General features: G+C 38.2%; 1 protein-coding gene across 1 annotated transcript in view; it reads right to left on the reverse strand.

Moving 5' to 3' along the window:
• Nucleotides 1–17462, reverse strand: part of THSD7B (thrombospondin type 1 domain containing 7B) — a 280685-nt gene that overhangs the window by 195215 nt on the left and 68008 nt on the right. The window contains exons 3-4 of the mRNA XM_005153757.4: nt 16341–16592; nt 8880–9049 (exon numbers count right to left, since the gene is read on the reverse strand). Coding sequence (XP_005153814.2) covers nt 8880–9049; nt 16341–16592 — 422 coding nt within the window. The remainder of the gene's footprint in view (nt 1–8879; nt 9050–16340; nt 16593–17462) is intronic.

The following is a 17462-nucleotide window of genomic DNA, read 5'->3' on the forward strand; positions in this document are numbered from 1 at the left end:
AATTAAATTCTTTTTTCTTTTTTTTTTTGACTATTAGGTGGGATTTTTTCCTGTGAACCTTTTAAATGCCAGAATTTTCATATACTGCCTTTTGCGTAACTATTTACTTTTGAAAAACATTGGCCACTTTTAGGGTGAAGGGGAAAGGCAGAAGCCAGGGAAGTAAAGGGTGGGAGAGGGAGGCAATATTTCTGATTGAAGTAGCAGCTTATTTATTACACTTGTTCATACCTTTTAAAATCCTGTGTTCTTCCCAACCTATAGAACAAACTTGAAAAAGCAATCAAGCACTAATCTGTAAGCCTCTGAAACATTGCACATTTCTATAGCTGTTATATTGAATCTATCCTTTATAAATGCGACTACAGCTGCTCCCAGCACCAGTGTCTGCCTCGAGTTTGAATTTTACTATTTGCTGTTATTTTCAGGTTATTGCTACCAGCAGGATATAATAAATTGGGTTCTAAAGTATCTTGTTTCCCTATATATTTTTACTCAGGCAGTGATTTGGAGGAAGAGTGGAAGACAAAATCAGCTCTGATAGGATTATTTCCATAATGTAATTTTAATACAATAAATAAATTATCTGTGAATATACTCATATGCACATATACTTGCAGGCATACATACCAACACTGTGTTAAAAAGCAATGACAACCAGACACAGGGAGAAATGTATAGGATGAAATTTTGGTTGCAGTGATTCCTTTCAAATTTCGTTTTTCAATTCCTTGGGAGGTAAATAACACATTTTTTTCCCAGACCTTAACTTTAGTTCCCTTTTCCAATGAAAAAACAGGTATTTTTGACATTAATGAGGCATTTCTAAATACCACTAACATATCTGGGATACACTCAAAGAATACCAGGACTGTCTCTTATGTACTGGTGCAGCCATATTTTAGCTAATATTCAATTCTCAAGACAATAAATCCAGATGCTTACTTTATCTCTGGCAGGACTAAGACAAATTAATGATTGACAGGATACAAGAAAGAGATGGCATATTTTTGTGAAAATTCCTACTGTCTTTGCCAGGACTCGTGAACCAAAGACACTTGGATCAGCACAAGGGGAAATTACTTGAGGAAATCACAAAGGAATGAGTCATGTTATTAAAAAACCTACAAGTGTAAAACATAATAGGGTTTAACCCAGCAAAACACTTGTAAGTAACTTCTCTAACATGAAAGCCTTGTTTTTATAGCAAAACCAAAACAGTAGACAAAGGAGAAGTAGTGAAGGTAATTTAACTAGCCCAGAAATAGTGCCAACCCTAGCCTAGCGCACCCCTCCACCAAAAAGCCTAATGTACCCCATGCCTGATGGAAAGGGCTCCTTCATGCCTTTAAGAAGAATCAATTCTTTTTGAAGCCACAAGGCACAAAGTTAAAGTCCTAATTTCAATTAAAATCTGTTTAATAGACAAGAAACAAAGTATGAATAGAAGGCTAATCACAGCATGAAAGAGGGTTAATAGCGGATTGCCAAGAGCAACAACAGCTTAATGTATTTCAGAACAATAAAGATTCTCGCATTTTTATTAAAGTGACACAGACTATTAGCACTCCATAGTATTAAAAGTTTCCCTGTGTCCATACCCTCTGCTGCACAATGGGATCCTGATCCCAACTGGAATACTGTGTTGTTTTGCTACAGCCGAATTTGTAGAGATTATAAACAGAAACTGCAGATCTAGCAAAAATCAGGGTGAAGATGGGGCTTCCCACCAGCAGTCACATGGCTGAGCAAAGCAGAGGAAAAAAGTCATCAACAGTGTCCAGGAAAAACAGTAGAGGCAACTGGGATGCTGGGGTGCCAGTGAAGGAAACAACAGGAAAGAAAAATGAATTCTCCAGGATGTTTGAACTTGATAGCTATTATTTGGAAAACACTATCAGATGCCGGAAACCACTGGGACAGACCAGGTGGGGTGCCAGAAGCCACAGAGAACACAGGGAAGAAAACCCAGAAGTGGTGATCTACTTCATGAAAGCCTCGTAAGAGTGTGAACTTTGCCCATCACTGAGTTACTAAGTTTAGCATTCATTCAACAGGAAGGAGCACCAAGGAGCAGAAATCTGTTCTGTGAAGGCCACATTACTGCAGCAGTCCCGTTACAACAAGAAAAGCACCACTACGAATGTGCCTATGATACTGGGACACGGTAAAGGTGGCCCAAAGGTAAGACAGCGACACACTAAGCTAGTCCACTCATGGCATAGCCATGCCAGCTCAGATCCTGAAAGCAGCAGGACTGCTCCATGAAGAGTTGACCCAAATTCGCAAGACTGATTTACGTCACATGTTTCCTGTTCAGGGCAAGCACATCCACTACTGGCTTATTACCTATCGCCATTGTCCCAGTCTGTGGTGTAGCCTCATATATACCAATCCCTTTATTTTTTCATATGACTCAACATTAGTGTTTGAACACAATGTAGCTCCCCATCACAGTAACAACAGCAGGACAAAATTACTTAGAGCAAACCACTACCACTCCAAATAAAATTCATCCAGTTCAGGTGGCAGGAAATAATGTCAAAAAATACAAATTAAATTAAAATCTTAGGTTTCAAAGGTAAAACCCTAAGCCAAAACCTATTATCTCATGTGAACTGACTGGGCAGCATATTATTTGCTGCATACCGAAGCCAGTTATATAAATCAAAGTATTCATAACAGGATAAATATTTCATGGTCATATCAAATAGCTTGTTGACAAAGAAAGGCGTATTATTTATAAGGCACCTTTTAGAAGGAACACTTCTTTCACTGTCAAAGTCTTTTATACATTATTCTTTTCATTTTACTTTAATTAGTTTCTAGACATGAAAGAACTGAAAATATTACACCTCTGAAAGACATTAGGAAAAATGTTTGGGTTTTTTCCCTTAATGGATTCAAACTACAATTTTTGAAATACACATTTAAACACTCCTCTCAAGCACTGCAACAAACTGAATAAAATCATTTCCTCTCTTGCTTCTAAAGGGTTTCCCCTGAAGAAGCCAGCTGTTACATATTTATTTTTCCATTATATGAGTTTTATCTCGTAAATTCTGCTCAGCATTTGGTGAGCTTACAGATCAATAACTCTGCATCCCGGCAATATAAATCTGATGCAGACTTGCCTGAATATATTTTACACTTCAGAGGTGTATTTCTCATCTTCTCAAAGCAGCTCGGTCATCCCGATGATAAATAACTAGTTTGGGATGAGAGAGATCCTTAGAGGGGAGTCTTCCACCTGAGAATGTGGTTTGTGTGATTCAGGACATCTAAGCCCCAGGCTGGGTGCTTCTACTGCTGCACCACGAGCCAGATGAACAGAGGATTTGTACACACCACTGCTGACCATCAGCTCTCTCTCCCCTATGGTCCTTGTCGAGTTTTCTCATTACTAATATATTCTAACCTATTCCTTTTCAATTTTATATAACAGACAAGGACAACAGGATTTAAACATCAAAGTCCCTAAATTCAAATTTCCAGTGAGTAAATCAGTCTTGTCATTCCTGCAGCTTCACCAGCATAAATTTGAAAAAAAAATAAAAAAAAAAACAAAAAACCCCAAACCACACCCAAACAAAAAACCAGTGTGCAGTTAATCTAGTGTTCATACTTCACACAGGGTTCATATTCACTCCAACAGTGCATATCCCATGCCAACTCCTATGTGCAGCTTATCTCTAATCAACACATTTTTTCCCAATAAATATATGGGATGGTAACAGCCATAAATAGTAACAACCTGCACAAGCAACTTACTGTTCCTAAAGAGACAGACAAGACAGATAGCACCCAAAAGGGTGGTGGGACGTTCAAATAGGAAAAAAAATATACCAACAAAGAGTTTATTGAACAGATGCCTTATGTACCAATTTGAAACAGTAATCCCCCAAAAGACATACATTGGAAGATCATGATTCACAGCAGAAGAAAGAACTTGCAGGGGAAAAAATGCGGCACCCTCATTAGGAAACAGAGCATACAGAGCAAAGAGGCAAACCCACATATTTTAGAGCTAGAAAGGACAAAAGGGCAGAAAGAAAAGAATGGGAATAAATACAGAATAATACAACATGTAAATAAAGGAGACCTCAAATTCATCTTTGTGTAGCTCCAAAGAGACACTAATTTCTGGAAAATAAAATGCACTGCCAAAACATCTCCCATATGGGAATTAAGAATAGTCTAAAAAGTTCACTCATCAGATAAGAAAGGATTAAGCATTTTTGCCTAACTGAAGTAGAGAGAAAGCTCAATATTTTGTGGAAAACAAGAAAGGATAAAGGCCATTAAATTATCATTTTGAGACTTGTATAAGTAGGGCTTAGATGAAAGTGCAGGCAACACTTTCAGACCATTTGGGGATTCTATCAGTAAAGTGGCTTGTAAGACAAAAACACATAGGGGAATACACACAGGGATGGATCAGAAAGCAACCATTAGACCTGAAAAGGCACTTGAGTATTTACTAAATCTTGAATTGTAAACAGACTAAAGGAGTCCTTGCTGCTACAGCTGGTAACACACAAGTTTATAAAAAAAATATGATGCAAGATGAACCAGGTAGAATTGCATGCTAAAAATAAATCAAAAATGGTCGAACTCTAGCGGAATAAGTAAAAAAAATATGTCTACTAACAGGTGAGGGCTGAGTATCTCCCAAAGGAAAGAGGGCTATAAAAGTAATAAAGACTTCTGTAAGAAGTAGTTTTGCAGAGTAACACTAAAAGGTATCTGAGAATAACGAAGGCACAACTACCTCACATACCTGCTACTGAAATTCAAGATCAAACAAAAATAAATATATTGAGACAAATATGATGGAGACACTTATTAAGCAAAAACAGTATAAAAAAAAACTTTAGAACCCTGTACAGGTATGAGAATTGCATGTGGATTTTCAGATGGAAAGTAACAAATATTAAGAAGATGGGAAACTGCAATGATTTGCTCATGAGATGGTAATAACAGATATATTTTATTAACCGATTTTACTATGCTGGGTAAACAATAAAGGGGATTCAAGAAAGAAAAACATTTCATAAAGGTCTTTTCAGTCCTATAATTAAAACTTAAGCAGACAGGCTCCCAAAAACATTATAAGACTCTGAAAGTGAGAGGTAAATTGGATCTCATTCAAATAAGTAAAAAAGAAAAAATGTCAAGATATATAAGGCACAAATTTTATGAAAGAATGACAGGACAGGCAGATCCCTACTTAGAAAGCCACAGAAAATATGGAGAGACATGCGATCCCAGTCACTAGGGACAGCAGGTAACTAGCTCAGAGAAGAGAGGAGATGCTTCTGGAGAATTTTACAAAGGATGCTACCCCCAGACAAGTGATTAAGGGTTATAGTCTCTGGATAAATCCAAAAAGCAAAATTTAATTAGAAAGCAAAAGGATACTCCCTGGCCTTCAAGAAAGGAAGTAAAAAAATCCTGAGGCAGAAGAGTAAATGTAGGTACCTCATATGTTCATTAATTGCTTGAATATAAATACAGACACCATTCCCAGGCTCTAAGAGGAATTTTGATTCTCATATTATTGGACTTCATGTGATTGAGAGGAGAGTTGTATTGCCAAACAAGGAGAGAAATTTCATAAAGTGATCGTTGCATAATACCCTTCCATACTTTTACCAAATGTCTTTTTTGTTGGTACACCGGGGATTGTTAGTAAGTGATGCTTGCCCAGATTAATTCAAATTTATTGTGGATAAATTTACCATAGGAGAACACATTCCAGATAACATTTTATAAAATCAACAGTCACAAAAATGTTATATCAATTCAGAAAAGAGAATAAAACATGTGTTCACTTAGCAGTGCCTGGCTTTGAAAACAAGTTGAGGATCTGCATTTCTGCTTTATTGAAAAGACCTTCCATAACACTAAAGATATTTACATTTAAAAAAAGGTACGAAGAAGGGTATCCACCACTATGCCTACAGTTTGCTCCAGACACAGAACGTTCAGGCCCAATGATCAGGGAGTATGCAGAGATGAATGACAGAAAGGGCAGACTGGAGCCGTACATAGGTAGCTCACTTGCATTTTTTATGCTACTTTTTGTGGAAAATTTGTCTCCTCCTTAAGTGCAGCATCATTCCAAACATTTAGCTTTGCTGCTTCCAGCTCTGGATATCAAAAGAATAATCATAAACTTTAAGTATTAGATTACCATCTTTTTGTGAAAATTAAGCATTATAAATTTTAATATGTTAAAATTCAATTAGATTCTTTAAAAACACAAGGATCTGCTTAAAGCCAATTATGATAAACTTCAGTCTAAATTAACAAAAGCCTCACAACTGAGTAGAGATGTAGATTCCTTCAGCTGAATAGCCAACATTAAAAATAGCACAGTCTCTTAAGTGCCTATACATTGGCTTACCTACAGGTACCTGAATGACACACTTTACACATTTACCAAGTGTCCCTGCCAGCTTTGTCTAGAGCTAAGTTTCCCAGAATGCAAGAACATTACAAAGGACTTCAAACGCTGGAAGACCTTCTGCCCCCAAATACTTATCACCCATGTTAAAAATATGGACTTCCTCTCCAAGGCCTAAAACAATAACTTCACTTGGATCAAGACAGGTATTTCTTAGTTAGGTCACCTCTTGGGAGAGAAAGATAAAAAATCTTACCAATGCATTTCTGAAAGTAGTACCTGAATAAAAGTTTTCCATTTCCAATATCTTCAAGTTGGAATTTTATAACAAAATACAGAAAGTTTTCAGTAGACTTAACCTCCTATATATAGGGACACACAAAAACAGGGTCTCCCTTTCTAAATATACACATTTTAATAAAAGAGAAAGTAGATGGGAAGACTAAGCAAATGAAAACTGGGAGAGATATCCTTGGGGGATAAAGGAGCTTTGAGCAATATGTATAAATAAATCACAGATGGTACCTGTCTCCAACTAGGAGTCAACATACTTTATCCTAGAATGCTGCTGGAGAGACTACAGGACACATTTTCTTTCACATATATTATTGGGCCTAGGTCCAAATTCTCATTGGAAGTAATCAAAAGAATAACAACTGTGATGGACTGTAATAACCTATTAGACTCGCTTGTTTGATTCCTGAATGATCCCTTTAAGGACACTCAAGAGGTGAAGAAAGAAAAATTACTATACTTTTGATGGTAGCAATTAGACTCTAAATTGGCTTAGACATAGGATTCACGTCCTCATCTTCCCCCATCACTGAAAAATGGTACAATAAAATATAAGATGATGAACAGATAGTATTAGTGATGAATAGAAGTATTCTATCAGTTCAAATTGCCAGAAAAATAGGCCTGAAAAGATGTCATTCCTTATTTATTCAAAGAACAAAAATAAATGAGCTAGCACGTGAGACACACTGAGTATTACTGGATAGGAATGGATAACTGGGAAGGCCCTCTTTCTATTTGCATGCAACTATGTTGGCAGTAAATACTGTTCTCACTTTGTAAGGACTACTGCAAATCTGCACTACTGTCTTGAAATGGCAGTAGTAATGTTTACCTTGTACAATTGCATGCTTATTTTTGTTTTTTTCAGATGCTTTTATGAAATTATTTTTTTAAAAAGAAAGGGTTAGAACTGTAAAAACAAGGAAGAGTTATCCCAGTGTTTTCATTGAGGGGATGGTTTGCAATCGTTACATTGAACTGAATTTTAAATAAGGAAAAACCCTGCAAGTGATCACACACTGGATATAGAGCACCAATTCTGTTACAAATTATGTTGCTGCAAGGGTTTCAAGATGCACTCCTCTAATCTTCTTGAGCAATTCACAATACTGAAAAAGAATAAAGAAATGTGAACCAAGTCAGTTGAAGTTTGCTTCATACCCACTTGCTGTACAGTGGCTGCATGAACACAGAAGTGGTTAGAAGGATGAAGACAGTCAAGAAATGTTACACACTTCTCATCAATAGCATTTTTCCTACTTTGAAAGTCATGTACATCACACACTTGTGCAGAACAACAATGGAGTTTGTATTGGCAGAGCAAGGTAGTGCCAGATGTTTGGGAGAGGTGAAGCAGCAACTATGCATGGATTGAGTAGAGATTAAAACAGCTCTGTCTTTCTATAATCTCAGAGTCTGTGGGGGATGCTAGTACACACTGGGTGTCCAGGAAACATTTGCTTTTGCCTTTGTAAGTAAATAAATCTAAGATATGATATTGTGTTCTTATTATCTTACATCTCTGCTCAAAAACATATTCTGCAAGAGCACCACATAGAGTAAATAAAACAGTCTAAGATGAATTATTCATCATGCATCTGTATCTACTCATTATTCTTCTAAAAGAAATATAACTCACTTCCAGAGTCCAAAAACCATCTGTCTGCTCAGAAGTTGTGACAATATTATTTTTGCTTTCCCCTTCAGATCACAAGAAAGATTGTGTATCAGTTTGAAGCAGAGGCTAAAGCCATATCCGGAATGCAGTGACACATATTTTTATACTCTAAACCAGGACTAAAACCACAGATGAATGTATTCAGCTATTAAGGGGCTGGGCTACCTGATATATGAGAGAGGAAGGAAACTCAACTTGAAGGAAAATTTAGCTTTTTCATTCTTTTAAACCCTCCCTCACAAGTAACCTACAGAACTGGCAGCAATTCACCCCAGAAGGCTGTAGCTCCTGGCAGTTTCTCGGGACTGAGGAACACATGCTGCTGCTCCCTCTGATGGTCAGTAACACTTCACAATGTAAGCATGGATACAACGCTTAGCATCAGCCAGCTGAAACCTACTAATGACTGCAGGTTATCTACTTGTTTTCTTTGCCCTATTTACCTTACTCAAATCTACTTGGGCCAGACATTTCAGAATTACTACATGTATGTACCTTCCTTCAGTCGGTGCATCCCAAGTTCCATGGTGATTTGGACGCAGTAGACTTCCCGGGTTTGTATGCCACCTCCACAAAGGCCTACATGCTTGTGGTGGCGAGGGTCCTGCTGGTCAAGGAGGAGAGACACTTGGCAAGCTTTCCATTCCGAAGTCCTCCATGCAAATCTTAGGAAATTAAAGAGAGCAGGTGAAACGAGAGTTTTTGAAAAGCTATGGGTGAGGGAGTGGTATTTTATTAGATGACAAACTACAATTGATTTAATCTTTATATCAGTGCTTCCCTGTCCAAAATGGAGTGTTTTGAAACACTTGGAATGTTAAATTTACAAAGGTTAAGTATTTGCTATTTGTCTGAACTGCTTGTGTAAAACTTTTCAGATCTCCAAAGCATTCTGAAACACTAAATCATTCTGACAACACTTTGAGCAGGGTGAAAGAAGAAACAAAGATTAAGAGGGTTGATTAAGTGCAAAAACTAGTTTTCAAACATGCGGTTCAAACCACTAAACCACCCCCCTCTGCCAGGAGCTGAATGTCTCACTCTGAAATGCACTTAATAGCTAAAACCCCACATACATTAATGGAGCTCGAAGCACCAGGTGGCTTTTCTGTAGGTGACAGCTTTATAAACGCCTAGGGTACTACCAGTTTCTTCAAGAGACTAGCTAAAGTAACTCAGTTCTCATTTCAGTTTCCAGAAGCTGTGATCCTCAGCAAGCTCCAGATAAAAATACTATCATTCTGTATTCCATTCACACCTAAAGAGTATTAACGGTTTTCAAGAAAGGATAAAATTCTTGGGCAATGAATTGTGAATGTTGTACAATCATCACTGGTGTGTACCCAGTATAAACTCCAGGAAGAACTTATTAAAATTACAGGGAAAACAGCATTGTGTATCAGTGGAAAGCATAAGTTATTTCCGCAACATGTCTGCAAACATACAGCATATTTCTAATACAACAGCTTTTTAACAGGCATAATTCATTTTGATTCACAGGTCACAGTATCAGGGGAGTAAAAAAGAGCTTGAAGACTTTCTTAGCTTCCTGAATGCAAATCTTAGGTAATATTGTTTTTATAACCAATCTGTTCACATTTTGGCTGTTTTATTCCTTTGCTCCTCTAAATTTCATAGTTTACTTTTTTCCATACAATCTTTGGGTGTTGTGTAATGTAAGCTATGAAAAATAATTTACTTCTTTTATCCTCAAGACAAATGCTCTCTCCTCTTACAGCAGATCCACAGTTGTTAAAACAGTGTATGTTTGTTAACCTGCCAACTGATCACTGTAAACTCAAGCACAATAAGGTGCCTCTGCAGAAAAAGCCTTCCACATCATAATTCTGCGTATGCTTCATAGCAAGTATCTGCTCTTGACTACAGCTTTGCAAGAAAACATGCATCTTAAAATTATATAAAAAAATAAATATATTAGTTTGCCTGAGCAAACATCAATGTTCTCTTAACTTACGTTGTAAATATGGGTATAAGAATGATCTCTAGCTACAGAGTACTTACAGATTTTGCAACATACCCATGGAAAACGTCTGTGAATACTACCAATTACTTTTAATTTACAGGTACTTTTCAGAGCTGTCATGCTCTCTTAAATAATATACATTATCGTGCAAATTTGGATACCCTCACGGAGTTTATTATCAACAGAAAAAACAATAAAGAATACACTTCTCATATGACAGGCATGAAATACTTGCACTCCCACAACATATAAAGCACAGCCATGATTTTTTTTTCTTCTAGTAGTTCCTTCTGGGAATTCCTAGTTGCATTTCTTGGGCCTGCAGTGTTAAATGCAACCTTCCTCATTATAAAGGTGATGAAGAGCGCTCTTCATCCTGAAGAGGAATCCTCCACACCACTTCAGGACATTGTGCTCTTCAAGTCTACAATTTCAGACTAAAAGCTTAAATACAGAACAAGCGCATCTTTCCACAGCCACAGAAATAGCTGTTTTAGGGAAGTATTTCTTAAAACTGACTATCAATAGCTGGCTTAGGTAGTCTGCTGTGAACTCCGGGTTCCTTTAGAGATGTGAGCACCTGCTTCTCACATTGAGTGTGAACTGTGAGAGTTAACACCTATGAAAAATAGGCCATCAGTGATTAAAATAATGCAAAATAACTAAATCTTAACTCAGAGATAATTAAACTTCATCAGCCCTTAAATCTTAAAAAAACAAAACAAAAACCAAACCTTCAGATATTTCATGGAGTAGCTGGATATTGTGCCACTGTGCTAAACCACAGAGCAGTCTTTAATGAAGAGCTACTGCATGCTCCAGCCAGTGCCTGCTCTGCTGTGAGCAGCTTAAAGCCTAAGCCCCATTAGCCCATCTTGCTTTTTCCCAGCTGGACATACCCTTGGCTGTGCAGTTTTCCTGTACCAAATCCTGATCCCCAAGCATTAGTTGTTTAGAAGGTACACATTTTCGTGACCATTAACAAGCCTACCACAACAGAAACATATCTAAGGCAGCACTATCCCTGTGAGTGGGAGACCTAATGCAAGACCTTTTCAGATGGATTAAGTGACCTTGGATAGCTCTGTGAAAGACTCCTTACAGGGTTTTAAGCAGCATGGATATGTGGTATTAGTTTGTCCATCTACACACTACACTAAAGACAATGAGCATAAACATTACTTAATGAAAAGAAACTGACTACATAATCTCTATTTCTATTTAATCAGAAGCTTGTTAATAGCCATTAGTAAAAAACTGAGATGACTGGTGTGCAAATACTTGGGCCTTTTTGTAACTTTGGCAACCTCAAGTCAGTATCTGCAAATGATTAGCAACATCCATAGTGGGTTTACTACATGACTGTAACTTCTCCAGTTGAACAAAGATGACCAAAGCCACCAATGCCACTATGGAAATTCTACCGTTAGAGCAGGCTATACCAGAAATGCACTGTACCAGCATTAAGCTAAGGGGCCAATGCCACCCAGCCACTCCATTCACCAGCCCCAGAGGCTTAAGAGTGTAATAGCTCAGTAAGTGGAAGGGATATTACACATTTGGACCAAAGCTGGTCAGTTCCAACGTACTCTTGCTATCACTATTCCAAAACCCATCAGTGACAATAATTTCAAATGTCAACAGGTCTAACATCTCATTTTAACTTTCACCAATATCTAGTTAGACTGATACAAACTCAGTATAATTGCAGTCCATATTTATCTAGAGATCTCTTACCAGCTGAAAAAATCTCAGCCTTTTCCTTTGGCTTGTCAATAGGCTTGTTCCAGTTTTTGACACTACTATTTGAGTTGCAGAAGGTCCAGCTACTTCAAAGATTAACAGATCCCATTGCTGATGGTTAGAGGGTTAGCTAAATAACAACTCAGATGGGGACTCCACAATCCACAGACAGTTGTATCAGTCTGCTTAAGAAAATGGGCAAGCAAAAACTGCTAGTTTAAGAACAATGTGTGTGCTTGAGGTGTCCAGGAGGGAACTTGGCTGGTACAGCTGAATAGCTTTTCACATCATAAGCAGTGCTCTCAATTTCTCTGCTAGAAAGTCAACTCAGGAAGCAGAAGAGCAGGTCCCAGAGGTTTCTGTTACCATCAAGGCTAAGCGTGCTCTTGCAGTGTAACACCCAACTGCAGCCCCAGAAGTGTCTGGCATGGAGCTGGAGAGCCAAAGCTACACCACAGATGGTTCCTAGTCTGAGGGGAGGACAATAAAGCTGCTCAGCTGAATGGAGGTCATTGCTGCAGCCCATGACTGGTGACTACCATTCCCAAAGCATACCTCCAGCAGCCTACTAGCACAGTCCACTGAATTTTCTTTCAAAGCTTTCCTACTTCACACTAATGCCTTATCTTTAATTGGGATGCATAATGGGACTCATTTACAAAGTGATACCATCACACCTGTATCTCAGCAGTAACCTCAAGCCTTTTGAAATAATCAGGTCTTAAAACTTTCCCATTTTCCACCATTTAACTTCTGAAAAGCTTTGAATTTCTAACAAAGCAAAGGACTTTTTTCTAAATCTCTGTCTTGTAACATAGCAACCACAACAAAAAATGAAGGATTTAAAGACATAATCACAATTCTGGAAAATCTATCTATTCCCAGTGAACATGAAAGCTATGCATCAAGGATAAAAATTATATAATACATTGTTTTAAAACTGATGACTCAGTGACAGTTATGCAACAAACAAGTACTAAATATCTTTCCGATTTATAGTAACCTTTTGGTCTTTCTACTCTACAGGACTTATGCTCTTAGCGCTTACACAAGTTTTATACCTGTATACACACATTCACTTTAATTGAACTATCCCAAATTTATATCACAATAAAAGAAAGTAGAATCACTTTCTATTTATTTAAGCTTTTTAAGTGCTTAATCTAATCCCTTCAGAACAAATGACCAAAAGTAAAGCAAAGTACAAACCTCTGGAGTCGTACGTGCAGTTGAAGTGTTTTATTTTCTTGCATTTAAACTATTGATTAAAGAAGTTATTGTAAACTTCAGCCATAAAATTAAAAGCTCTTCCCATTTAACAGGAAATTTACACTAATTGCCATATACCTGTGACGGGACCTTTAACTTTCAGCCTTGCCATGGACATAGAGGTAATACTTAACACAGCAGCTTTCAGATTGAAGGTATTTTTTCCCCTTCTGGATGCTTTTTAGGAGACTGGAATATAACCTCACACATCTGCCCCTGCTGAGTAAAATCTGTTAAGTGCTACCTCTTGAGCTGCTGCTTTTCTGTGGTGGTGAATGTAGTCTGCAACACATACCTTAATTCCACAATGGGCTGCTCTCTGTCCCTGCATTAAAACACAGGCTCTAGAGAACCCCCTTCCTTCTGCTGCTCAGAGGCCTGCTCTCTTTCTAGGCTATGTCCTCTCTCATTTTCTTTGCTGTGCCTGGAGGGGGCTTTAAAAAATTCTTGCCAAGAGAATAAAGCTAAAGGAAAGGCTGTTTTTCTTAAAGTCAACCTAGAAACAGGAAAGAGCAGCTTTACAGGAACTGGAAAAGTGAGCAGGACTCTCACCTTTAAAGATTTTAACACTAATCTGATTAGGAAAACACAAATCAGAAAGAAAGAACAGTTTGTGTTGAGACCAAACATATGAAAGAGAGAGCCTTTTATTTCTGCCTCTGAATCTCCTCAAATTCATCATCTTCTTGTAAGGGGAAGAAGAAAAGATAAATCTTTGGTAAGCCTCAGCAAAGCTACAGATTAAGTGGCATGTATTTAAGGGGAAAAAAAGCATAATCTGCCTAGGTATTACTCTGCAAAGAGAATATGCTGAAATAACAAGAATAGGAGCATCAAAAACTTTGTACATTATTTCACAGGGATTAACACTACATCCTTCTAAGGCTAAAAGCTACTAGTTTCCAATGTGAAGTACTATCAGTACTATTGGTGACCACTATCTTGGTCACCAGTTCCCAAACACCCACACCAAATCACCAGGCTGTAAATTGTAACATGGACTGCTGACAGCCATTATCAGCTGCTAACACTTAAATAACATACTTAAACATGATTTGACTTCTGTTCATTAATACAGAATTCTCTACCCCACAGCCTTACTGTGGGGGGCACAGCCCCCACCACCTTACCTGACAGACCCACAGCACATACTGCAATAGCAGAGCTTTTCATTCCTGCTTGTTTCTGCAGTACTGAATGGCCAAATCAAAGTCTACTAACCAGGTGCTGCTGCAAAATTCTCTTCAACGGTGCATCATGTGAGGAAGTCATAGCCTACCCTACCACCTGCCTTTTGAGATACTACATCCCTAGAAATAACTATTAAATACCAGATTTATTTTTTTTTATTATTTTTTTTCTATTTTTATCTAAGTGGCTCTATCAATCTGTGAGTCTAATGTAATTCTTCTGGTCTAGCTCATTAGACAGTTTACCTCACCTCACACAGACACTTCACTGGAGGTGTTGCCTCAAGGACTGTGCAGGTATGGTAGGATGGGGAAGGTTTAAGAGTTCATAGGCTCATGAAAACCTGGGCATAGCAGAGGTATAACAAATGAACATCAGGTTTCTTTCTATAGTAAAAGTGGCACCTCCACAAAATTATCAGTGTTATGCAGGTTCTCACCTTTTGGGCTCTCCTGGCTCTACACACCAAGCCACTAGAATCAATTGCACTTTAATACAGTGCAATGTCATAAAGTAGAAGTGAGAAACTAGGGATAGACACATGTCTATTCACTCTCTGATTAACTATCAGCCGGTACACCCCAATCAGGTGTCACCTGCATGCACACTCCTATACAAAATCAGCAAGACAATGTGTTACTCTATTGTCTTTGAAATTGATGTGCTTTTGGGCAGGAACAAAAATCACTCTGCAAGAGCCTTTTTGTAGGATGCAATCAAGCAACAGATTTTATTATTATTTTTTTATCGTTCCTCTCTTCTGCTAGCAGGGTGCATAAAAATGATCAGCATTTGATTTTGAATGAACCCAATGATATAGAGATACTTTTACAGGTTACACCTTCCTAAGAAATGTCTTGCAACGGCTTTATCAAAGGTTTTGACAGGATCTGGCAAAGCCCCAGGAACTTATGACTTGAGCACTGAATACTCCTCCCATTAAATGCACTCATTCACAGACAGGGAGATTTGTCTGCATGCATATAAAATTTTATCAATCTTGAAGCATTTTACAGTCAATCGCAGAACACGTCACATGAAATATTAAGCAATATTTTATTTTCTTTGCAAAGTAAATTAGCAACCTCCTATGCTAGCCTAGCCAAGCATAACAGCACGTATTTGCAGACCAAAAAAAGCGAAACCCTCACCTTGTGCCAGAACAAAAATTGCCATAAATGAAGCAAACACTCAGGGACTGCGAAGTTCCCATTTCAAGAAGTATCCAGACAGAAGCTGAATAAAGTCCAAGCTACTACCTCTGATCAGTTCCCATTTTCCTCAAGGAGGACTGAGATATTTTTTATGGGGAGATGAAGGGGAATCATCAAATCTTATGTAAAAATTACTATTTCAGAGGCAATGAAGGAATAGCCATGGACACCTGCCCAGTCTGTGCAGTTAAGGAAATGCAACAGCAACTAGCATAAAAGCCCCTACAGAGAACAGGAGTATCTGCTCTCCATTTTTAAAATATGAAAACAAACTAGTGGGTATAATTTAATTTTTTTTCTATATATGTGTAATTCTTATAATAGCAGTACCGACAGATAATAGTACCAATTACAAGAATATTACTAACAAATAATATCGCTAATCATAGTTAACAATGACCAAATCAATGATCTTTTAGACCCAGAGAGAAAGCATGACATGTAACCATGTAACCATGCACAAACACTGGGCAAGGATCATTTGCTCTGCACACGGCAGTCTTCAAAAAGGGGCTTCTTTACTTCCAAAAACTGGGCTAAAAGCACTCTCTGTACCTTGGGCAAGGCTGCAGTAGCTCTTTCCGTCCCACGCTGCACGCTTCCCTCTCTTCCAGCTCCAGACACTGCTTCCCAGCGCCCACCGCCACACTCCGTACTCCACGGTGCCGGCTCCGAAAGCCGGGGGTGAGATCTCCCCAGCCACAGATCTGCGAGCAGGCACTCCATGGAGACCACTCAGACATTTCACAGTCTTTAGCAATGACACAGGACTTGAAGGTCAAAGGGACAGGATCTTGCAGGCAAAGGCTGTGGTAAGAACACAGTAAAACAGCTGAGGAGGCCTTGCTCAATAAATTACTTTTTTTTTTTCAAGCTAAACTCCCAAAGGAGAAATCCGTGCCCATTTGGGGTAAATTAGACAACCTGCATCAACACCAATACAATGCAAGTAGAAAAGCTGCAATGCAGTGCGCAGAACACATTTCCAGGGAGTTCTGGATGCAATCTTGCATGCTGAGTACTTTGCAAATAATATACCTCATTTATTTCAAGTTAAAACAGATGCAAAAGCATTTTATTTACTGCTGTGCAGTTAGAATTTCACAGTTTATCCAAGACAGAAAATGAAAGCCAAGCCCAAGAGAAATACTGCCACTGATAACCATCTCCATCATCCCACGCACACAACTAGCGTGTCCATCCATCCATCCAGGTGTCAGCACGTCCTGTGGAGCAACTCTGCTCTTTTAAAAAATTATTAGTCACACACTAATAAGAAAGGTGTTGGTTCTGTGAGGCTGTTATCAAACAAATGCTGTCAAAGAAGGTCAGAGGGCTTTCAAACCTGACAAACCACCAGAGAGCCAGCAATGCTGCGATTTGTATTCAGGTTGTATTTCTGGGGATTCAATTATTCCTGCTGACATTAGGACACGATCCTCATTCATTCTGTAACACACCAAGACATACACCACATAAGGCCCAATACAATCGAAAACTAAATTTTAAGAGCTGCCAACTGTTGAGGTTTGTTATCAAGATACAAAGTCCCAGAATATCATTTTTTGAGAGTTCTAAAGTTACAATAGTTTTTCATAATATAGAAAATTATGTCAAACGTAGGAAATACTTCTGGGTGAAGACAAACCTCCAGACTAAAGCCTTCACTGCTCCTCC

The sequence above is a fragment of the Melopsittacus undulatus genome, chromosome 4, assembly GCF_012275295.1.
Source record: "Melopsittacus undulatus isolate bMelUnd1 chromosome 4, bMelUnd1.mat.Z, whole genome shotgun sequence".
Lineage (NCBI taxonomy): Eukaryota > Metazoa > Chordata > Aves > Psittaciformes > Psittaculidae > Melopsittacus > Melopsittacus undulatus.